The sequence below is a fragment of the Zalophus californianus genome, chromosome 10 (genome assembly GCF_009762305.2).
Source record: "Zalophus californianus isolate mZalCal1 chromosome 10, mZalCal1.pri.v2, whole genome shotgun sequence".
Taxonomy (NCBI): domain Eukaryota; kingdom Metazoa; phylum Chordata; class Mammalia; order Carnivora; family Otariidae; genus Zalophus; species Zalophus californianus.
In genome coordinates, this window is record NC_045604.1 from 113522044 (window position 1) to 113545936 (window position 23893).

Below are 23893 nucleotides of genomic sequence, written 5' to 3' on the forward strand. Positions count from 1 at the left end.
CTGAAATTAGATCAGTGGATTTTTCTAACAACCATGCTTCCCCATCCTACAGAAGTAACACGTCTAGAAAAAGAGTTATCAGATTACAACCCGACCACTTCAGCTGGTTCCATGTCACAACTGATTACGCGTGAGCGCAGCCAGCAGAAGCAGCAGGTGTTTGGAAGCCGCTGCCTGCATTCTGAACTTGAGTCTATAGGAAACCTCGGACCTTCCCGCAGCTTCTCCCACCCTGTAAGGGGCAGACGACTCACCCCAGAAGTGGTCCACTTTGGTCTGTTCGCGGATCAGAGACTCATCCAGCACCGGAGGCCGGAGGCAGGCCACACCTGAGAGCGTGCTAGCAACGCTCTGGCCCACGGCGCAGGACACGACCTTCCTCGAGGTGTGGTTTATACTAAGAGCTGGCTTGCTTGCACTCCTGCGCTGCTTTACTGTTCTAAGAGAAAAGAATAAAAGGAAAAAGTTTATAGACTTTTTTCTTACAGTAAATACAAAAGGATTCTATTTTACCAACACAAAATCTTTGAAAACAAATACAGTATTTTTAAGGCCATTTTCTTATGTCTTCTCTGCTGTAATGAAACACCCATTAACCTGACACAGGAATCCTGAAGCTGGGGTCCCAGAGCTGCTTCTAAAATTGTACACACAAGACAGTTTTCCGATTATTTTGGGTCCCACAACCCAAAAGTGGTTAAAACCTAAAATAATCTAATAAAGACTTAAAAAATTATGATTTATAAATTTAATCCCTCCCCTTTCAGAATAAGTGTGTGCACGCACACATCGCTTGATTTCTCAGTCCCTGGTAAAGATGGAATGGCATTAAGGACAGCAAGGAAAGGCTGCACAGATAACAACAAAGCCCCTAAAAACAAACTTTATGAATGTCAGCACCAGGCTGGGGCAGGGAGAAGATCCTCCCTCCGCAAGGGAAGGAGCCAGGACACAGTGAAGCACCGCTGTGTGTGAGCAAACCACACCCACACACGGGCTGTGGCCTTGCCCAGTAGCAGAAAACCAGCCTGGCTGCAGCGCCACGCACACATGGAGTCGACTGGGGCCCTCAAGTGCATTTCTTGAGCCTACTGAGCTGCAATCCTATTCTCCTATTCTCTAAATAACCCACACTGAGTGTGAGGCACGTGGGGCCTTGGCCGCCAACGCCCAGCCTGGCTCCAAGTTGGCATTCCACCACCTCTCTTCATAGGAACCACCCCAATCCTGAGTGAAAGATGACCCTTCAGACTGGATATTCGTCTTTCTTATGTCTTTCTTATGTGAGCAATAGAACCACCCCAATCCTGAGTGAAAGATGACCCTTCAGACTGGATATTCGTCTTTCTTATGTGAGCAATAGAACACTATCTCGAAATGGCACAAAGATTTTGCAACTGTTTCTTCTTGGGTATGCACATGTGATGGGCACATGGAGAGCTCAGAAATCAAGCGAACGCAATCACGAATGGAGGTGAACAGCTAAACTTCATGGATGCGTCTGTTAGTTCACACAGATTTTAATAAAGAGACCAAGTGTTGGGCTCCTGGGTGGCTCAGTCGTTAAGTGTCTGCCTTCGGCTCAGGTCATGATCCCAGGGTCCTGGGATCGAGCCCGGCATCGGGCTCCCTGCTTGGCAGGAAGCCTGCTTCTCCCTCTCCTACTCCCCCTGCTTGTGTTCCCTCTCTCGCTGTGTCTCTCTCTGTCAAATAAATAAATAAAATCTTAAAAAAAAAAAAAAAAGAGACCAAGTGTTAACAATGCAGAGCTCATCCACGGTGCCACAGGATCGTCTGGTAAGGCTACCCCCCACAGACAATGCTGGAGGCCAGCTCCAGGGTGCCCATGCTCCTCCCCAGGGTCTGAGCACAAGGCCAGAGAACCAGAAATCTTCGCCTGCACAAGAAGGTCGACACCAGCAAGCCACATGGTCCAGGATTAGGTTCAGTCCTTATTTGCAGCACATCTACGACTTTAGGTGTGAATTTCCATGGTGTACATACATATCCTTAGACGCAAGAGTGTGGTTTTGCAGACTAGAAAGCTTGTACATTCGGTTTTCATGGTGTTAGAGCATGTTTGGGAACACAGGATGCAGTGCTTACCTGGCCGCTCGGTCCTTCAGGGACACGGTGCTACTGGTGCAGGAGTGAGCGTCCCCAGCCTGGCCATCCTCCACGGCACACGTGGTGGTGACCAGCCGCAAACTACGGCGGGACATTCTTGGAGAATCGAACACGGGGTCCAATCTGTGCTCAGTCTCGAAAGCCAGAGCATCAGAAGAATAACTCGAACTAGAAGGAAAAAAACTTGTCAGAGATAAATAACGCAGAGTTTCTGAAACATACTGAGCAAATAATGAACAGAACATGTACTGATCTAGTGCAGATTTTAAAGACAGCCATTACTGTGTGATGACTTTTCCACAAAGCAGAAGTCACCCAAATTGGTGGACAACTGATGCTCACCACAGACGTGCTCTGGCCACACCATCTATGAGATAAAGTCCCCAGGCACCCAAATATTTCAGTCTAGAGCTGACCCTAACCTGCTTTAGGATGTGCTCACAAGAACCTCCACCTAGATGTGTGGTGATTAACATAACAATAAAAAAATTAAAAAAAAAAAAGAACCTCCACCTATGGGGAACTAGGTCAACATCACTAAAAAATCAGAATGCATTTACTAGTAGGCTCTATGCCTGATAGAGCAGTTAAGGAAACAGTGACCATGTGACAGCTAATCCCTTAAGGAGAAAAGCAGCCAGACACTGGGCAGTACGTAACGCTACTTTGCGTCTAACTCAACCATAAAGCCAGACACAAGCTTGTCACAAAGTCACTTCAATACCCTTCCACGTAATCATCTCAAACTAAAAGATGCATTCTTTTGTGCTGTCAGGAAATTCTTCCAGATCAAGACACGTTAACTGAGCACCTATTGTGTGCCTCCACTGGGAAGGGCATCGCACTTCCGGATCTGCCCAGACCATCCAGGTGACGACTGTGTGGTCACCACCAGTGAGGACTCCACACCCACAGCTAGAGACGAGCCACGCTCGGCAGGGAAGGTGCTGTGGGCAGAGGGGCCTGGCCAAAGACAGCAGCAAAGCGAGCAAGAAGGCAAACTTGGAAGGCTGAGGAGGGGCTGCCCACCCTGCTGGAGGGGGCCTGTGTTCTGCAGGCCCCCTTACCCACACGGAGGTGTCCAGGGAGCAGGACAACAGCGCCCTCTGGAGAGCAGACTGGGCTGAGCACCTGGAAATCAAGAGGAGCCACGAGGCTCTCAAGGAAAGGAAGTGGGCTAAGGACAAGTTTGTCTTATGTTTTAGATTATAAAAGTATTTTCAGAATCATGTTCACCATAAGTGTTATTAGATCTGACACTAAAAACTCTTCAAGCGAACCGACAGTAAGTAAACACCAGCTGCTCCCAGCCATCCATGCTGAGGTGCTCGCACAACTTCAGGAAGAGCCCCTTCCTCGCTTGCACCGGAGGCTGGCGCAGGGGCAGAGACATACCACGCTCACCCATGCTGAGCACACCGCAAGTACACTAAGCAGAATTTGGGTATAATCTAAAGTATGGTTATACTTTTCTTCCAAAAATATTTTATACAAGTACAATCTTAGTTTAAGAAAATTCTGTTCTTTCAAGTCAGAATTTGTTGTGTAACTATGGACCAGTCCCCTCCACCAGCACACTCTTCCTCTTCATCTAAGGACAGCCAAACATCCAAAGACAAAGTCTTTGGTCTAAGCCCCAAACCAGGTGGTGGTCACTCCAGACCACTACAGAAATAAGCAGAAGGCAAGCAAGCCGACAGTGTGCAGCCCAGCCCCACAGGCCCTGGGGGCTCCAGGCTGGAACACTACTACCCCTGCACAATCTAGAAGGGGCCCCGGTACTCCAACCCAGAACCTGGAATGCCTTGGCCATCAGAAGGGTGTTCCAAACCCGTCAGTCTGATTAGAAAGGCCCTGGGAGAAGAAAATACAAGAATGTTACAAGAGCAGACAACTAGAAACTATCCACCAGCAGAGGAATGGTTAATTAAACCAGGCTACGTCTGTCTGAATTCTTTTAACATGATCATGAGAGATCTGCATATACTGCTAAATAGAAAGATTCTAGTATCATCCCACTTATGTTACAACAAACTATAAAACAGAAGCACACGGGGCATCCAGCTGGCTTGGTGGAATGTGCGATGCTTGATCCCCGGGTCATGAGTTCAAGTCCTACATTGGGCCTAGAGCCTACTTAAAACAAAAAAACAAAAAAACAGAGGGACACCTTGTGGCTCAGTCGGTTGGGCATCTGCCTTCAGCTTGGGTTGTGGTCTCAGGGTCCTGGGATCAAGTCCCACAATGGACTTCCTGCTCAGCGGGGAGCCTGCTTCTCCCTCTGCCCCTCCCCCCACTCAGGCTCGTGCTCTAATAAAAATCTTTAAAAAAAAAAAGGTCTATCCCTTAAAAAACAAAAAACAGAAGCACACGTTCATATACATACAAAGGTAGGGAAAGGCACAGAAGAGACCTGGAAGGTTCTCTTCAAATTGGTAACAGTGGTTACCTTTGGAGCTGAAAGCAGATGGGGCCTCAGGCCCTTTCAGTCTGAGCTGGACACACTGAACTCCAAAGCAGGGAGGGCTCAGAGGAAGGGAGGAGGGACCAGCCATTGCAGGTTCTCAGTCTGGACCACCTGTCTGGCCATCCTTCCCCGGGGACAGGGCTAACGCAGGCCACTCGGTCTGGGGCTCAGCGTTTATGTGGTACCTTCGGGACTAACGCCTCCACCAGGGCTGCAGTCCAGGGGCCACACAAGCCAGTGGCACCCTCTGCCCTAGGCTGGGATCCCAACCATCATTCCTACAAGGTTCCTACAGACAGATGTGCCCAGAGCTCAGCAGAAAGGTGCAAATATCTGTAGGAGACGTGAGCTACTGGGCACCCAGCCCAGCCAGCACCTCAGCTACTGTGGTGTTACAGGACTTTATTATAACTAGAATAAAAGAAGAGTACAAAGACCCCAAAGACAATGATAGACTGAATCCTTCAGAGCAGATTTTAGTTTGGTTCCTTCATGAATTAAATGTTGTTCTTTTAGAAATGTATGTTATTTAGGGGCACCTGGGTGGCTCAGTCGGTTAAGCGACTGCCTTCGGCTCAGGTCATGATCCTGGAGTCCCGGGATCGAGTCCCGCATCGGGCTCCCTGCTCAGCGGGGAGTCTGCTTCTCCCTCTGACCCTCTTCCCTCTCATGTACTCTCTCTCTCTCTCATTCTCGCTCTCTCAAATAAATAAATGAACGCTTAAAAAAAAAAAAAGAAACGTATGTTATTTAGATGCACTTTTAGTTAAAAGACTAGAGAAAAAATCTACCACAGCTGAAAGCCAGAGGATATGCACGCTCAGCAGCCACAAGCTGTGAAGCAGGGCAGTGGCACGGGGGCTCGTGGTGCTGATTCCCACCAGGGCTGCGAGAGCTACAGTGTCATAAGACAGCAGCTTGGCCACTGGGCAGGGGGACTGGGCAGAGCAAGTCCCATATAGGAACCTGCCCAAACCCCCATGGTTCCAAGTTCTTCTCTATGTGACCTCCGTGGCTGCCCCTGAGCCTCCATCACCCACCATTTGGGATCTTTCACTGAAGGTGTCCTTCAGCCTCACTTGGGCTCCGGATAAGGGTTCTCGTCACAGCCCTTCCCCCACGTTCATTGGCCTCTGGGTCCCAGCAGCAAGGGCCCCGGGATGAACCCGGCTGTGCCCCTGTACCAGACGGCTGCAGGCCCCTGGGAACCACAGCAGCGAGGTCCCCAAGGCCACCAGGTCCCGCCTCACCCCCACCTCTGGCTCTCCAGTGCAGAAGGCCCTGCCGCTCCTTCTCTGTAGGCCATCAGCCTCATGGGAGAACTGCTGCCCCCTCTCAGGCGGAGCCTGTGGAATGACGCACATTCATGCGGCCCTTTCCCCTTCCTTCCCGCTACTGCAGATGGGCCATCCGAATGCCATCTGTGCGCTCCGGGCTGGGTCTTTCTCTGTCTAGGGCCTCTTCCCTCCCCTTCAACCTCTCTATGGCTCCCAACCATCAGCACCTAGACACACTCTCATCTGTCCCCATGGTGCGGTGGGGGAAAAACAAAATGTAAAAAGAGCCGGGTCCTTTCTCCTCCCCTGACCAGGCACACTGGTTGAAAAAGTTGTCTACACTCACTCCTCAACGCATTTCATTCCAACTCCTGCCCCCATTGCTGCATTCAGGCTGCCTCTGTACACAGACTCCCATGGTGCTGGATTCACCAGCGATGCCCCAGTCCTGTTGCTGGTGTGGCCTTCCAGCAGCACGGGACCCTCCTCGACACTGCTCTCAGCTTCTGCGGTGGAGATCGTGGTGCACTTACCAGAGGCTGGCACAGTCAGACACCTGCCTCCAGAGTGTGGGCTGCCACCTGAGCTGGGGGGTCTCCTCGTCTTTGGGGGGGCCGGGGTCTCTGAAGGGCTTCTGGGAACATCGGCCTCCTGCCCAAGGCAATGTCCCAGTGGCTGCACCCCCAACGTGCGTGGAGCTGGGGGGCTCCTCAGGGACGGTCCGGCCCAGCCCCCAGCACTGGACAGCCTCCACACCAACCCAGGCGCCAGGCATCCCTGACAGGAAGGAAGCGTGGAGTCCCGCCAACAAACACACGAACCCAGCCCTGATCAAACCTCTGCATCTAATCACCACAGGAAACACAGATGAGAACTTCAGAGGTAAATACTCAGAAGAATGGGAAAATCTTGTTTAGGTTGATTTAAAACAAAAATGAGGATCCGGGAAACTGAGCAGTGATTCTCCAGTATATTACAGAGATATCGGGGGTTATTTTAAATTACTTGGAGCTTTTGGTGTGATACTAGTATTTTGGCTAGTTGTTTTTTAAAGTATCACCTTTTAGAGATTTGCTTCACAACAATCCACTGGAGAGGGAGGGAGGGGCCTAGCGCCAGAGGGGTGGAAGCTAGAGAGAGTTAGGGGGCTTATTACCGCCCCCCAGACTTTCACGCTAAGGCAGTCACCACCGTAGAGAAGTAGTTTAATTAAGTGGAATGACCAGGATGTTGGCGGATCCTCCGTGCGCTCAGTGACGTGCTGACAAAGAAGACCACAATGAAGACATGCTGGACAAGTCGTCGGCTAGAGGTGCAGTCATCAGCACTGAGGGGAAGGACCCGGTGCTGGCCACCATGGACCCTGGTCTCTGAGCAGCCCCCACCCCCTACCCACGCCGCCGGCCTCAACATCCTTCTGAGCAGAAGCCTGGTCAGGCCACTTCCAGCTTAAAACCCCTCGCTGGGTCCCACTACCCTCAGATGAAAGTCCAAGCTCCCAGCACGGCACACGAACCCCCCCGCCACCTTTCCTACGTCACTTCTCATCTGCTCCCACATCCACCCACACGTCCACCTGAAGGAAGGCTGTGGAGTGTGGCGTGCTGAAACTCACAGCGCTGCTTCCCCAAGGCAGAGACCTACACATGTGCATTTCTTAAAAATCTGTATTTTAAAATAGGTTCTAAAAGCTAAAAATAAGTTGCCAGGAGTAATTATTTTTATGCTCTACAATACAGAATAAGGAACAGTTTTATCTGAGTTGGCCCACTCCCTTTGTTCTAAAGTATTTCAGGACTTTTGACAAAAATAGTCAAAAGGTGACAAAATCTAAAATTGTACATTAAAAAATCATCTAATGTGAGGTTTGACTAACGTGGTTAAAGAGTACCTTTGTTAAAATACCTTCCAGTTTTATTAGTTTCTATTTTTATTCTTCAGAAAATAAGCCATTGCAAAAACTTACACAAGCATTTTCCTTGTGTGCCAGAACACAGCGCTCTTTCCCGCCGAGTGCTGTGTTCTCTAGCACTAACCCGTGGTGTGTAACTCTTCAGTTGCGTCTCAACAATCCCTCCTACTTGGTGAACTAGACAGGCAAGGGGCCACTCAGCCACTTTCAGACTTCAGTATCATGTCAGAGTAAGCACAGAGAACTGAGCCTCTGACAGTGCCGCTCTGGAAACCGTGGGCTTCCTCAAAACTCTGTTTAGGGTTCCTCCTCCTCTCACAGGTAAATCACTTTCCAGGTTATTTCTATTCACTTCAAAATACCCCGCCATTAATACAAATCATAAAACCGTACCCATAACCACAACGATTCATCCAGAAGACCACAGCCACTTGGGTGGGGTCTAAAACAGGACATTGGCAATGACTCACCCTGAGTCACCGGAATGTCTGGTTGTCAAAACAACTTCCCCAATGTCTGGTTGTCAAAACAACCTCCCCGTCTCCACGGTTTAGCAGTTTTGTAAAGCTTTCGTACAACAGGAACTCTGCAGCTATTTTCCCTTTCAAAAGACAGCATTTGGTTGCAAGTGGCAAGAAGCTCCCATATCCCAGGCATTCAAGAGCGGAGAGGTGACCGGGCAACGATGGGACGGGTCGCGAGCACGCTCACCTGAGTGCATAGGTGTAGCCAGTGTTCTCGGGCACGCACTGAGGAGGGGTGTACATGTGAAGCCGAGAAAAATCCATGGTCACGGCCTCAAGTCATACTGCAGAAGTGGGGAAAAAGCAATGCAGGGTGTTAACAGGGTAGAAACACACAGACAAGTCCTGTCTGTTGCAGCCAACGCAGGGCACATACTTGGGGACCCAAACGTCACTATCACAATTTGAGTGAAACAAAGCTAGTAGTCGGTTTTTGTTTTTTATTTGTTAAGCAAAGGAGACAAAATTTTCTCATAGTTACAAGTCCTTCTGTTATGTTTAGCTCCCTACAATGATACACCCACAGGAGTGAAAGGGGAAACCCTAGATTACTCATTTATAATTATGAAAACTGGGGCACTTTCCAAAAAACGGAGAGGGACTCAGACCGTTTTTAAAATGTATTTTTAAATTCTTAAAGGTATCAAAATGTTCTCACTCTCCTGTACTAAGTTTTCATTGTTATTAACTAAAACAGAATGGCTTCCTAGTCCATGGTCAAGCGCTCATTCTAGATGCCCACGTTTGCCACGCGCTGCCAAACCAGAAGACTGCACGCTAAACGATGTTCCTAGGCCACAGTCAAGCGCTCATTCTAGATGCCGTTTGCCCATGCGCTGCCAAACCAGAAAACTGTAGGTTGAACGATGCACGAGCAGAAGGCACAGCTTACACTTTTATTTTTCCCCCAAAGACCATAATTTTTTAATTAAAAAGGTTTGGGGGGATGCCTGGGTGGCTCAGTCCGTGGAGCGTGCAACTTGATCTCTGGGCTGTGAGTTCAAGCCATGTTTAGCATGAAGATTACTTAAAAATAAAATCATAAAAAAAATTTTAGGGGCACCTGGGTGGCACAGTCAGTTAACCATCCGACTCTTCGTTTTGGTTCAGGTCGTGAGATAGAGCCCCTTGTCAGGCTCCCTGCTCAGGGAAAGGGGTCTGCTTGGGATTCTCTCTCTCCCTCTCCCCTACCCACCCCTTCCCCCGCACACTTGCACGAGCATGCGCTCTAAAAATAAATAAGTAAATCTTTAAAAAAAGAAAAGGTTTGGGGTGCCTGGGTGGCTGAGTTAAGTATCCAACTTTTTTTTTTTTTAAAGATTTTATTTATTTGACAGAGAGACACAGCGAGAGGGAGCACAAGCAGGGGGAGTGGGAGAGGGAGAAGCAGACTCCCCGCGGAGCAGAGGGCCTGATGCGGGGCTCGATCCCAGGACCCTGGGACCATGACCTGAGCCGAAGGCAGACGCTTAACGACTGAGCCACCCAGGCGCCCCTAAGTATCCAACTCTTGATATTGGCTCAAGTCTTGACCTCACGGAAGTTCAAGCACTATGTTGGGTTCCACACTGGGTGTGGAGCCTACTTAAAAATAAATAAATAAATAAAAGTTTTGTTTTTCAGATTGTCATCTGAATTTCTTTGGAATGACTCTGGCTAAAAATATTCTCTCACACACTCACACACACCCTCCAAATTAAAAATAAACAGGAGCGCCTGGGTGGCTCAGTCAGTTAAGCATCTGCCTGCGGCTCAGGTCATGATCCCAGGGTCCTGGGACTGAATCCCGCATCGGGCTCCCTGCTCAGCAGGGAGCCTGCTTCTCCCTCTCCCCCTCTCCCCACTCATGCTCTCTCTCTCAAATAAATATAAAAAAAACCCACATGGTAGTGATATGATTCATAACCTACTGTTGAAAAATCTATGAAAGATAAAACTAAAATTAAAGACCAACATGGACAAAAAGTATTTATGTGTAAATGACTCTTGTCTACAAACTAAACCAAAAGTACTTTGATTCACACCATTTTCTTTGAACCAGTCCAAAAACAATTTTTTTTTAGGTAGGCTCCATGCCCAGTGCAGAGCCCAACGCAGGGCTTGAACTCACAACGCTGAGATCAAGACCTGAGTGGAGATCAGGAGTCAGATGCTTAAGTGACCACCTGGGTGCTCCACAAATATTCTTTAAGGAGTTAAGAAACACAGAAATAAAAAACACTGTTTACATTATAAAAATTATCCTGCCTACTAATTTCAACAAACACCACGAAACTCCTCCATTTTAAACATTTCAATACTCCTCAGTCCCTCTCAGAGACCTAGCCCACTTGCCCGTGAAACGCACTTCAACAAGGGCATCCGCATGTGGCAATCTATTAATGCACACACTTCAAGCTCTTTGGACAGATAAAATTAACTCTGGCATTACCCGTGTGCTCGTCCACCTGTTCCCCTGCCTGACCCCCGAGTGTCTACTCTGGCCAACACTGAAGTCCAGGCGCAGGGGCAGTGGGAGAGCAGAACCGGGCGTCTTCTTGCCACGTCCCCTCCCAGCAGCACGGCTCCCAGCGCTCCTGGGCTTCCGGGGGCCCTGGGCCCCAGCCCCGCCCCGGCAGCGTCTCACAATGGCTCCTGACTACCCTGACGCTGAGCACTCACTCACCAAGCAACCGTGAAATGCTGGGGAGGGTGACACTATAAATGCCCCGTAACTGTCCTCATTCTCCAGAGTGGACACCGGACGGGGTTTTTATCCCCTATTAGTTACTCACTTGATTAACAAAACCCAATCTTCCCAACTTCATTCCCAAAGTGACCTTTCACCTTAACATTCTTCAATACCTGCATTACCAACGTGATTAAACCCCAGCAAAAAGCTGTCCTGATCGCTAACTTCCCCCAACTAGGCTACAATTGGTGTCTGATACGCCCTTAGCGACTACATCCCTGAAGTGTACGGAGGTCACTGTTACAAATGAGAACGGCAGAAGCCCTAAAGCCAATACCTGAGCATTTACTTCCAAGATCAGGACCAGAACACAGAGACACTAGAGCCGCGCTGAGGACAGGGCAGAGCCCTCAGATCTGGGCTCCCAGCTCGACCTCTACTAGCTGACCGACAAGGGCCACCGAGGACCCAGGAGCTCAGCCCATGACTCAGCACAGAAGAGCTAGAGCCTGAGGGAAGACATGTGTGAGAACTCACAGCCTCATTTAAAAAGTTAATTTATATGTGCTCACATTTTTAACCACCTGAAAGAGATTTTGGTTAATTTCTAATGCAGGAAGAATGGTGTTTTCAGAAGCTAACAGGAGGTGCAGGACCAGCTACAGTCCTGCAACCTGTTCTTCCCGTCAATGAGCCAGAGGACAAGGCTGAGCCATCCCACCTCTAGCCAGGTTTCAGGCAGGCCTTACACAATTTTAAATAAATTTAATTTTGGGGTGCCTGGGTCGCTCAGTCGGTTAAGCGTCTGACTCCTGATCTCAGCTTGTGTCTTGATCTCAGGGTCATGAGTTCAAGCCCTGCTTTGGGTTCAGTGCTGGGCATGGAACCTACTTAAAAAAAAAAGAAATTCCTAAATAAATACATTTAATTTCTTGTGTCTGAAATAAATCCAATCAAAGAACCAAGCACAGCTACTGGCTATCACGGAATCCCGGGAATGACAGGATTCCAGCAGTGACTGCATCAAAAATCCAACCGGTGAGAACAGGGAGACATGAGAGACAGTGGTAGACTTCTGATAAAATGTGTCAGGAGAGGAGATACAGATGTAATAAAATGCCCAAAGAGGACACCCTCCAGAGAGGACCAGTGTGGACAGACACCAGACTCTAGAACGAACACCGGGCAGCATGGCTCTGGAGGAAAGGAAGACAGGAGGGGCCGGGGCACGACACACATGCTTACTTCTGCCAGCTGATTCTGATTTCACTCCCCAAACCACATGAATTCTATGTCATGTTCTCTAGTGAAGCACATCTAAGTACAAAGCTACATGCGGAGCCCAGCCCCAGCTTCATGAGACCCGTTGCCCAGGGGGGTGTTTTGGCCACAACTTAGTCCACAGGCCAGAAAACCACTTCTCCCCTGGAGAAGCACAAGAGGACCAAACTCAGGCAAAGCAAAACCTGCAGAGGCAGGTGGATGCGGAGGCTCCACCACGCGGGACGCAGAGTTTCCGAAGGGAGAGAGGGTTGCTGCTCTCTTCCAAGCTTACTGCAGCACAGAATTCCTGGATGTGACGGCACATGGTCCTGGAATTTACCTGGTCCTTCTCTCCACTGACCCTGCTCTTTCCTGTTTTCCCTCCCTCTCTCCCTGAACACTCGCAATCACTCTTGAGTTCCCTCCATGAAACGGGAGCACTAAATACAGTCAGAGGATGAAAATGAAATAAAGTGGAAAAAGGGATGAAATCATGTGTGCAAGGCAGTGCCCGGCACACGACACTCAACCGTGAGCGTCAATATTTGGTAGAATGAACTTACACAGCCTATGCTCTCAATCCTTTAAACATGGATTGTTTTTGTTCTGAGTGAGCAACCCCTGAGACGGACACTGACTCAACCCCAGGCCTAAAGGATAGGCAAAGGCCACTGGCAGTGCAGACAGCTCCCCGGGGAGCTTACGGATGGGAGGGGCACCAGTCTCAGACCCGTCAGAAGTATGTCAGAACTCTGATTCTAGACCCACTACTAACTAAACTGAGTCCTAAGCATTTTCAAAATGCTGCTCCCAGCCTCCACATCCATCCCTGTAACGCCAAAGCCTTCCTGCTGGTTTCAGGGCCCTGCCTCCAGCAGCCCCAGCCTGAGACTCAAGGGAAAGCTGATTTGCACTCACACAACAGTAGGTGAAAAAGCAGATTGAAAATGTCTTCAATGGCATCAAAAAACCCTGAAAAGAATCTGAGGTTGACATTTTGCAAACGCATGTGCTACAAAAGAGGGGCCCTGTCCAGGCTCCACTGTCCTCAGAGTGTTCTGCTCTGGCTGCTAGGACCTTGTCGGGGGTCATGGCAGGACCCAGGCCCAGAGCTGCAGGGTGGGACTCTCCCCAGCTGGGCAGCCTGGCAGAGTGCATGAGGGCACCTCCTCCGCCCTGGTAAAAGAGAGCTTCTTCAGGACGGGCAGCATCAGACTCTGAGCTGCCATGCCTAACCGGGAAAAGCACACATCTTAGGGGTCACAGGGCTGAGTGCAGCATCTGCGGGCAGAAAAGATCATTGTCTCCTTGTAGCTCATTCTACTTGTGGCTAAGAGAACATGCATGCTAGCAAGCACAAAAGGAGAGGGCCTCTGTTCAGGCTGAACTTTGGTTACGACCTAAGGAATTAAGTACCTTTACAGACATGCAGTTCTTAGTAGGGTTCTAAAATCAGAGTTTAAAAAAACGTCTAAAGAAAGTTATAAAAATAAAATCAGAGTTAAGATTTTTTTTTTTTTTTAAGTAGGCTCCCCAATGAGGAGCTCGAACTCATGACCCTGAGATCAAGAGTCGGAGGCTTAACTGACTGAGCCAGCCAGGTGCCCCAGTTAGGCTTCTCCTTCGATGCCCTTTAAGTACACACTGCTATACGGACATCATAGAGATGAAAATATAAAGCTGTGTTCTTGAATGCTTTAACCAAGAATGAATTTTAGTTCTGTGAGCACATATAATTTGAATTTTTACTATTTAGAATGTACTAAACTAGTAACAATCTAGAAAACATGCCTGAAAAATCTCAAAAATTACAAGTCACGCAAGGGTTGAAAAACAGCTTCAAGGAAATGGCAAAACCAAAGACACAGAAAAAAACTAACATCTCAACACACAACATTTTCTTAGGAAATGCTATCAGTTCTGAAGAAAAACTGGAAAAAGGAACCTCCTTTTACCCCCTGGAGACCCCAAGTAGCACCACCTAGTTGACAGTTATGTTTATCAAGCAGTGCACAAAGCACTGTGTTTCTAGAGACGAGCAGGTTAAAAATCAAACTTTCTCTCAGGTGATTTAGTCACTGGCAAAGTGGCTGAGACAGAGTGAGTCCAGGCAGAAGAGGCCAACGCCGCCTTCCGATCAGAAATCTTTAGAAACGACCTGCGGCGGGTCCCCGAGGTGAAGGTCAGGAGCTGTGGCTCTTGCCCATAACCTGTCCACGGGGACAGAAGCAATCAAAGGGGACAGCAACAGACAAGACGCTCCTCCCAGCTCTCAGCACAGCTTCAGACGCCATCTGCCACAAGTGCCATCCCACAGGGACGCTGGATGCTAGGCGCTGACCACACACGGCTTCTGCTGGCCTGCTAGCCTTGGCGCGTCTGGCCAGGCAGTCCCTCAAGGACCTTCCAGAGAGGGACCAGGGGCCGTGCGTACGCACATGCACACCTGACCAACATTCTACCACCGCCCTGGCCGATCCTTATCACCTGGAGGGCAGCTACACTGGTTTTCCTTTGTCACTCCTCTGCAAAGAGGATTCCTTTTCAGAATAAAATTCCAAGGTGCCCCTTTAAAACTTAGAACTAATTTTTTTTTCCTTTCAAGATTTTATATAAATTCAAGTTAGTTCATATATAGTGTAGCATTATTTCAGGGGCAGAGTTTAGTGATTCGTCAGCTGCATACAACACGCGGTGCGCATTCCATCATGTGCCCTCCTTGGTGCCCATCACCCTAGAACTACATCTTAATGTACCTCTTCTGCTCAATATCAGTCCTGTTAAAACTAAATAATGTAGAGACTAAAAAAAAATCAGTTATTTTTGCCTACATATTAAAAAGATCATAATTTGGTCTAAGTAAGACCATAAAAAAGATCATAATTTGGGTTAGAAATGAGTGTTTTCCAGGCGCCTGAGTGGCTCAGTTGGTTAAGTGACTGCCTTCGGCTCAGGTCACGATCCTGGAGTCCCGGGATGGAGTCCCGGATCGGGCTCCCTGCTAAGCAGGGAGTCTGCTTCTCCCTCGGACCCTCCCCCCTCTCATGCTCTATCTCATTCTCTCTCAAATAAATAAAATCTTAAAAAAAAAAAAGAAATGAGTGTTTTCCAAACGTCATGTTCAGTGTAATTACTTCTACCATATAAAAAGGAATTGGCATTCGGGCGCCTGGGTGGCTCAGATGGTTAAGCGTCTGCCTTCGGCTCAGGTCATGATCCCAGGGTCCTGGGATCGAGTCCCGCATCGGGCTCCCTGCTCCTTGGGAGCCTGCTTCTCCCTCTGCTTCTCTCTCTCTCTCTCTCTCTCTCTCTCTCCCCACCTCTGTCGCTCATGAATAAATAAATAAAATCATTAAAAAAAAAAAAGACTGCAACATCCTTTTAAAAAAAAAAAAAAAGGAATTGGCATTCATCTGTTTTTATCTTAAGAAATAAAATAATGTTAGTTTATGAAAAACTGTGATTTATACTGAGAATCCTAAAAATGAACTGAGTACAACAGTGAATTAGACACAAATGACTAAAACAAAAATACTTGAGAGAGCTTCACAGAATGCTACAAGTTACGTGTGTGTGTGTGTGTGTATACACACTTGAATGTTTTTTAAACTTGAATAAAGGGGCGCCTGGGTGGCTCAGTCGTTAAGTGTCTGCCTTCAGCCCAGGTCATGATCTCAGGGTCCTGGGATCGAGCCCTGCATCGTGCTCCCTGCTCAGTGGGGAGCCTGCTTCTCCCTCTCCCACTCCGCCTGCTTGTGTTCCCTCTCTCACTGTATCTCTGTCAAATAAACAAATAAAATCTTTAAAAAAATAAAAAAAATAAACTTGAAGAAAAAAACCACTAAATTTAATGGTAAATTATAGAGACTGACACTTCTACTCCTCACTCCCTTCTGTACTGTTCAACATTGTTTTTAAAGAGTTAGGTGTTAGGGCGCCTGAGTGGCTCAGTTGGTTAAGCGGCTGCCTTCGGCTCAGGTCATGATCCTGGAGTCCCGGGATCGAGTCTCACATCGGGCTCCCTGCTCGGCGGGGAGTCTGCTTCTCCTTCTGCCCACCCACCCCCCCCTCGTGTGCGCTCTCTCTCTCTCTCTCATTCTCTCTCTCAAATAAAAAATAAATAAATAAATAAAGAGTAGGTGTTAGTCTTATAATTTCAACAACTAACCCAATAACTATTATTTTCCAAAAACAATTTTTTTTGGTCTTCATCTGTGGAGTGGTATGGGGGCAGGCCGACCCGCGGGGTCCCTTCGGGCTCTTTTACTCAACTGTGAGAACCCGGGAGCAGAGGACAATGTACTCACACCTCCGTGGTGCCATCAACTGGGAATACCAACAGCGCCCCTGCTCAGAGTGTTACTGGAGGAGCCAACCAGTGAGTACACCTAACCTGCTTGGTGTTGCCTGGCACAGGATAAAAATACTCAAAGAAAGTTAGTTATTATCAGCAGCAAGTCTGTACTGAAAAACAGTATCCAGCCAAGATAGGGTGCTTCTTCCCTTTTGGGGGGAATGATGAGACAACAGGAAGAGATGTAGGCTGGATGGGCTTGTTTACGTAAGAAAATAGCTCTGACTTTTAGGGAAGATAATTACTTCTATGTGAAGACACGTTATCACACACTTATATCTCCTGATGAAAAGTGCTCCAGATCTTTTTAATAAAAAACCCACTGCCTCTGACAGTGGTATTATCCTAGTGTTTCAGCAAAAGCCCAAAGTCAAGTTATTTATTTTGTACATGTTAATATAAAGGGTCTTTCTTCTGAGAATCCAGAAAGTATGACAACATAGTTTTACTGTATTTGCTTCAAACCCAGGATGCACTAAATTTCCTTATAAGTAGCACAGTTAGAAGGACGGCCCAGGACGCCATTTCTGTGGCGAAGATGCTGTCCCTGGCCAATGCCTTCAAGCAGCAGGGCTGGGCAGTGACTCTCTGATGGGGCCCCTCCTGGCCCTGGGAGGGCCGGACTGTGTGTGACGACTCTTGACTCGGGAAGACTGGGGGTGCTGCCTTTTTCTTCCTGTTTGACAGGACACTAACCAGACGTGTCTCATCCGTGTCTGGGATACCCCCCTGGCCGGCCTCCAGTGACTTGGGCTGCACTGTCGGCTGTTCCTGGACCCTCCTGTCCGGCTCAGAAAGGCCTCCTCCAACCCAAGAACACATGAACAGTCTGTTGTGGATTCTATTACTGACCTGACTCCTGTCATCTGTCTGTAACTTCTCTGTGTACAGCGAGGTAAGCATCTGATTGTACTTGAGCATCTCCGCTGGGATCTACGAATAACTAAATCCAGCATGTCCAAATCACCTCTCAGGCTGCTCCTCCCCTCCCAGTGGGTCACCACCTCTTCCTTCTGGTTCCTCTTGCTGCTCCATCTCCTGCTGGCTTCCAGCAAGCACTCCTGACTAGTTCCTGCCCTCCAGCCTTGCCCCCTCAAGCCAGAATACTGCCAGAATGGTCTATCTACAAAGAGATCGACCGCCTCGCTGCCTTCACATCCCACCATGGCTCCCCAGCACCCACAGATAAGACCCAAGAAACAGACGGCACCAGGCCCTCCATCCAGACGTCTCACTTCTCCTCTCCATCTCCCACCCACCCCTGGGGGAGCTTCACGAGGGCCTGGACTCAGACAATGCTCTTCTCTTCACCCCATGGACACAGTGCCCATGCTCTTTCCTTGTCTGGGAGGCCCTCCTGATTCCCCACCCTCATTCCCTTGGTCTCTTTCCATCCCAAATGCTCCTGGCTACCTTCTGCCCAACCTCAGAATTCAGCTGAGATTCCACGTCCAGGAAGCGCTCCTGGAGCCCCAAACCCCACATCCAAGTTAGCTGCTAGCTTTAGCACTCCCCCGGCACTCACCACTCCACAAAAACTGTAATAATTGCTTATTAATGAGTCTTTCTCTCTGACAAGACCTTGCACTCTCTGAGGGCAGCGCCCAAACATCACTTGAATAAATCAACACTATGTAGGTGCCTGCACAGTGGGGAGAACTCACTGCTGTGCGTGTTCCTCGCTTTGCCTTTAATCTGAAAATCCAGTCTCTGCTGCTCGTCTGACCACACCTGGCAAAACCATGCCAAGAGCAATACAAATGTGTGATGAGCAGAAAAGGTCACGCTCACCTGGGCCTTACTCTTCTCCTAACTAATAACTAATGGTTCAAAGTGCTGCTCACGTGTGCTCGTCCGGTTGGAACAGTTGTATCATCTGCGCTTTACTTCTAACTATAATTGGGAATGAGAATTAGGAACAGCAATTACAGGCTTTTACTTGTACTGTGAACACTTAAATCCACACCAGTTTTCAATAACCCTTTTCATGCTCCGTCCTCCCAAACATGAAGCAGCAGGCTCAAAGTCAGTGTCTTCTGGTATTGAAAAGGTTTGCAGCGTAAGTAGTAGAGAGTGAAGAAATCATCAACTTGATCTGTTTTCCATTTTCTAGATATAGCTCACATCATCCAATAATATTAATTGAAGATCCAATAAAATACAATGACTGAAAAACAAAGCAACCAGGCAAAGCACAGCTTTGTTTTCCAGCTACACGTGTCCCCGGGGGCAGCTGCTCGTTCCCCATCGGGAGTCACTCACCCGTACCTGAGCGCTCTCCCCACCACTTACATCGAGGACGGCAGCTCTATTCTGCACAGTCAAGAAGCACGCGTCACATAGCTCTTAGCTCCTAAACTGAAACTTGCAACCGATGACCATTCACTGAGTGCCCCATGTGACTAAATGAACGAAGCACCCAGATAACAAGCATGGTTGATGACGCATGTGATTCAAACTACAGAACTGCCTAATGAACGACACAAGTTCCCCAACAAAGTGGAACCAATCACAATATATGTCATGGGTAGTAACGGTGTGTTCCGTATTCCCATCGGCGAATCCTGCTTGTTTTGGCCCAATGCAAGCAAACGGTTTCAAAAGCACATAGCAGATCCAGTCTCTTCTACCTGAAATCAGGACAGGTGAGCAATCCAAAATAGCAACGAGTTCCAAATTTGGGGATGGAGGGGAGCAAGAAAGAACGAGCACAGGTGCCCACTGAACCAGGTGCAGCACACCCCAGCTCCCACGTCACTCCCGCATGGACACCATCACTACCCACTGAACCATGTGCAGCACACCTCAGCTCCCACGTCACTCGCGCGTGGAACCAGGTGCGGCACACCCCAGCTCCCACGTCACTCCCGCGTGTACGCTGTCACTGTCTTATTCCCACCTGCCCTGCGAACCTACATGTGGGTGCTCCCCTCTGCGATGTGCTCAGGATGACCTCCCCTGAATCCCGGGGGGTCTCCCAGGCACTGTGACTCCCTGTGCTCTTGCCTCACCTTGAAATAACTTAGGTAGGGGCAGGAGTTGCAATGCTAAAAGATGGTTCCATCCTGTGTCACTTCTACCAAATAATGTTGCCTGGCATTTGTACTGTGAGCAAATTCAAACTGGCTCTACTTTCAGAGTCTGGAGACCATCTGATCACCATAAATTCAGAACCAGGAAACAATGGCTATGAGCAGACACTCCATCAAATGCCAGTATTGTCTGAAAATAGGTCACCCAGGAATTTCCAGTTAAAAATGGTACACTGAACAAAGATGGTAGCTCCCACTCTCTTCTGATACCCCTCCTAAAAAGAGATTGTTTCCTAAAGGCACATAACCACGGAGCAAAACAAAAGGAAGAAAAGACAACAGCAAGAAACCTAGAAGCTAGAATGCAAATGGATAAATGAAAACACACCTAAGCCAGAAAAAGCTGAATCACAAGCTTGTAATGACGAACACTGAGAAAGAGTCCAGCTGTCATCATGGAACCCCCGAATGGTTACAACAGTGGCACCCGTCTCCATTTGGAAGAGTATAGACTGGAGTGCAAATACAGGAGGAATCGAACGCTTAAAGTCTGTTTAAAAGCAGTTAGGCAAACCACAAGATCACCTCAGTGCAGGAAAGCACTTGTCAAAATCCAACACTCTCTCATGATAAAAATGTTCAGCAAACCAGAAATAGAAGGGAACCTCCTCAACCTGATAAAATGCATTTACTTCAACCCATAGCTCACATCATACTCTATGGTAAAAGACAGCTTCCCCCCAAGATCAAGAACAGAACAAGGATGTCTCCTTTCAGCACTGCTATTTGACATGGTACTGGAGTTCCAGCTGCAGCAGTTAGGAAGGAGTAAGAAACAAAAGACAGCAAATTGGAGCTATCTCTACTCACAGATGACATGATCTCATATATAGGAAATCCTACACAATTCGCAAAAAACTATAAAAGCTAACAAATTCAGCAAAGATGCACATTACAAGATCAACACACAAAAATGAGTTGTATTTCTATAAACTAGCAATGAACTGTCTGATCTGCCTGCTAATGGGTATGGGGTTTCCACTAAGGGGGCAAACAGATAGTTCAGGAACTAGAGAGTGATGATGGTTGCAGAGCATACCTAATGCAGCTCCCTACACATCAAAGGAGCAAATTTTATGTTGTGTATTTCACAAGTCACAAAAAAGTAGTAGGTAGCCTTCCTGCTTCCTGCCTTCCCTCAAAAAAGACTGGAGGATAAAACCAAGGAGTCTCGGGGCACCTGGGTGGCTCAGTCGTTAAGCGTCTGCCTTCAGCTCAGGTCATGATCTCCAGGTCCTGGGATGGAGCCCCATGTTGTGCTCCCCGCTCAGTGGGGAGCCTGCTTTCCCTCTCCCTCTGCCACTCCCCCTGCTTATGCTCTGTTTCTCTCTCAAATGAATAAATAAAATCTTAAAACAATTACAAAAAACGAGGGGTCTCTACAGCAGAAGAGGAATCCTGAAGCTCCAGGATGGCCTCCTGAAAAGGGAGATGAGTGAGCACTTCCTTACTAATTTTTGAGGGTCACAGCCACACTCTTCTACCCAACTTTGAAAACAAGGCAGGAGAGTGGAAAGCCCTTGAGAATACAAAAAGCCCAATAAAAGAACCTAAAGTTAATACCGCTGAGGGTTCCTCCAGGAAGCCCCACTCCTATGAGCCAACAGTGAAAGCGCCAGAGCAGGTGCACAGAACTTCCCAAGGACAGGGCAGGGTCCCACTCTCAGATATATATGCTCAACCAAGATTACCCAACATTTCAGGAAAGACAGACCAAAACAAGCAAAAAGTGAGGTCATGGAAGAAGAGAATGAGACACTACTGCATCTATGAAATAAGAAACATACTGCTGAATTTTAGAGGGAAAAAACACCAAAAAAGCTTTGGGAAGGTTAAAATACGATGGCTAAAATAAAATGCTAAATAAAGGAGAAAAAAAGACTGGGGAAATCTCTGGCAAAGTGAAACAAAAAGACAAAAATGGAAAACGAGAGAGAGAAAGATTTTATTTTTAAAAGGTAGAAATAGGGTCCAAAAGGTCCAACGCCCAAATAATAGTATTTCCCAAACACACAGAAAACAGACAACTAAAACAAGTGTCAAAGAAAACAGTGAGAGAAAAATCCCCCAGAACTAACCATCATGAGCTTCCAGACTTAGAAGAACTACACAGTGTCCGACGAAATGGAAGAAAATAAACCAAAACCCAAGTTTCTGAGCACTGCAGACCCTGGGAGTCTGTACACACCGGATTGAGACCAGAGCAGCACACGCTGGGGCAGCTCCTGGAAGCTCTGATACGACAGAGAACCACCTGGCATGCTAGGCCTGGCATACCAGAGTGCTCGTGGGGCGCACGAACAAGTCCCCGGGCCCCCTCCCCACTGTTCCTGAGCGCTGTGCTGCCAGGTGGGTAGCGTGCACTCTACACTGGCTCACACGTGCGGGCTGAGGGTGAGGGTCCCACAAACACTAGGCCCCGACCGGCCCGCACAGGGGCACAAGGTGCAAACTCCTTGATCCTGTAGGAGGGCTGCAAAACAGGTCAAGGGGGCGCCCCACCCCCACCCGGAACTCCAAGGAGGCCGAGCACCCCGAGTCCGAGCCTGGGACCCTGGTGTGGGTCAGGGGAGCAGGGGACCGAGGCGCACGGGGGTTGGTGGGGGGGGGCTCCCGGGTGTGGGTGAGCGGGGAAGGCGGGGGCTCCCGGGGGTTGGGTGAGCGGGGAAGGCGGGGGCTCCCGGGGATTGGGTGAGCGGGGGCTGCCGGGTGTTGGGTGAGCGGGGGAGGCGGGGGCTGCCGGGGGTTGGCGGGGTGGGGGTCCGGGTCTCCCGGGTGTTGGGTGAGCGGGGGAGGCGGGGGCTCCCGGGGGTTGGGTGAGTGGGGAAGGCGGGGGCTCCCGGGGGTTGGGGGGTGGGGGTCCGGGTCTCCCAGGTGTGGGTGAGTGGGGAAGACGGGGGCTCCCGGGTGTTGGGTGAGCGGGGGAGGCGGGGGCTCCCGGGGGTTGGCGGGGTGGGGGTCCGGGTCTCCCAGGTGTGGGTGAGTGGGGAAGACGGGGGCTCCCGGGTGTTGGGTGAGCGGGGGAGGCGGGGGCTCCCGGGGATTGGGTGAGCGGGGGCTCCCGGGTGTTGGGTGAGCGGGGGAGGCGGGGGCTCCCGGGGGTTGGCGGGGTGGGGGTCCGGGTCTCCCGGGTGTTGGGTGAGCGGGGGAGGCGGGGGCTCCCGGGGGTTGGGTGAGTGGGGAAGGCGGGGGCTCCCGGGGGTTGGGGGGTGGGGGTCCGGGTCTCCCAGGTGTGGGTGAGTGGGGAAGACGGGGGCTCCCGGGTGTTGGGTGAGCGGGGAAGGCGGGGGCTCCCGGGTGTTGGGTGAGCGGGGAAGGCGGGGGCTCCCGGGTGTTGGGTGAGTGGGGAAGGCGGGGGCTCCCGGGTGTTGGGTGAGCGGGGGAGGCGGGGGCTCCCGGGGGTTGGCGGGGTGGGGGTCCGGGTCTCCCAGGTGTGGGTGAGCGGGGGAGGCGGGGGCTCCCGGGGGTTGGGGGGTGGGGGTCCGGGTCTCCCAGGTGTGGGTGAGCGGGGGAGGCGGGGGCTCCCGGGGGTTGGGGGGTGGGGGTCCGGGTCTCCCAGGTGTGGGTGAGCGGGGGAGGCGGGGAGCCCGGGTGCAGGGGATCCGGGGCGCTGGGGTCGAGGGCCCCCGGGTGGGGGCGGGCAGCGACGACACAGGTCCCCGGGTGCGCACGCGTCCCCACAGTCCCGCCGGCACCCCGGCACGCCAGTGACGTCGGGCGGAGGGCACGCTCCGAGACAGGCCTGCCGCAGACTCGGGCCAGGTGCGGGGACGCGCGGGGCCGAGGAGGGGGCGGCGGCCGTTGGCGGCCCAGGCGGGGCCTGCGGCTCGGCCCCCGTACCCTCCGTCCCCGGCCCGCAGCTCCCGCCCGCCGTGAGGGACGCCCTAGCCCCAGGCCTGTCCCCCCAGCCGACCTCGCTCCGGGCCGCCCCACCCCCGCCCAGGAGCTCACCTGCCTCGCGCCACAGCCACCACAGACGGCGCCGCCGCTGCCCTCCCAGGCCTGGTCCGCGCCACCCAGACCAGAGCCGGAGAGGAGCTCTTGCGGACGCCAACCAATCATGGGCCGCGCCTGGAGGCGGGGCGGGCGCAACGCGGACTTCCACCAATCTGCAGCGCGCCACCTAAAGCCCCTCGGCCAAGGAGAAGGCGGCCTGTCTAGGAGCCCGGCCAATCGCGAGCTGAGGCCGAGTCCCGAGGCGGAGAA

General features: G+C 50.3%; 1 protein-coding gene across 9 annotated transcripts in view; it reads right to left on the reverse strand.

Annotated features, from left to right (window-relative positions):
• The window catches only part of SUN1 (Sad1 and UNC84 domain containing 1), a 52544-nt gene extending 28782 nt beyond the window's left edge, over nucleotides 1-23762 (reverse strand). For 5 of the 9 annotated variants that reach the window (XM_027610204.1, XM_027610209.1, XM_027610208.1 and 2 more), the window contains exons 1-4: nucleotides 23639-23762; nucleotides 8495-8591; nucleotides 2107-2295; nucleotides 255-439 (exon numbers count right to left, since the gene is read on the reverse strand). In XM_027610204.1, coding sequence (XP_027466005.1) covers nucleotides 255-439; nucleotides 2107-2295; nucleotides 8495-8571 — 451 coding nt within the window. In that variant the 5' untranslated portion in view covers nucleotides 8572-8591; nucleotides 23639-23762. Of the gene's footprint in view, nucleotides 1-254; nucleotides 440-2106; nucleotides 2296-8253; nucleotides 8398-8494; nucleotides 8592-10738; nucleotides 10876-23638 lie in introns of those variants that run through there. The other 4 variants (XM_027610210.1, XM_027610203.1, XM_027610206.1 and 1 more) reach the window with 4 other exon arrangements.
• Nucleotides 23763-23893: the final 131 nt, after the last annotated feature.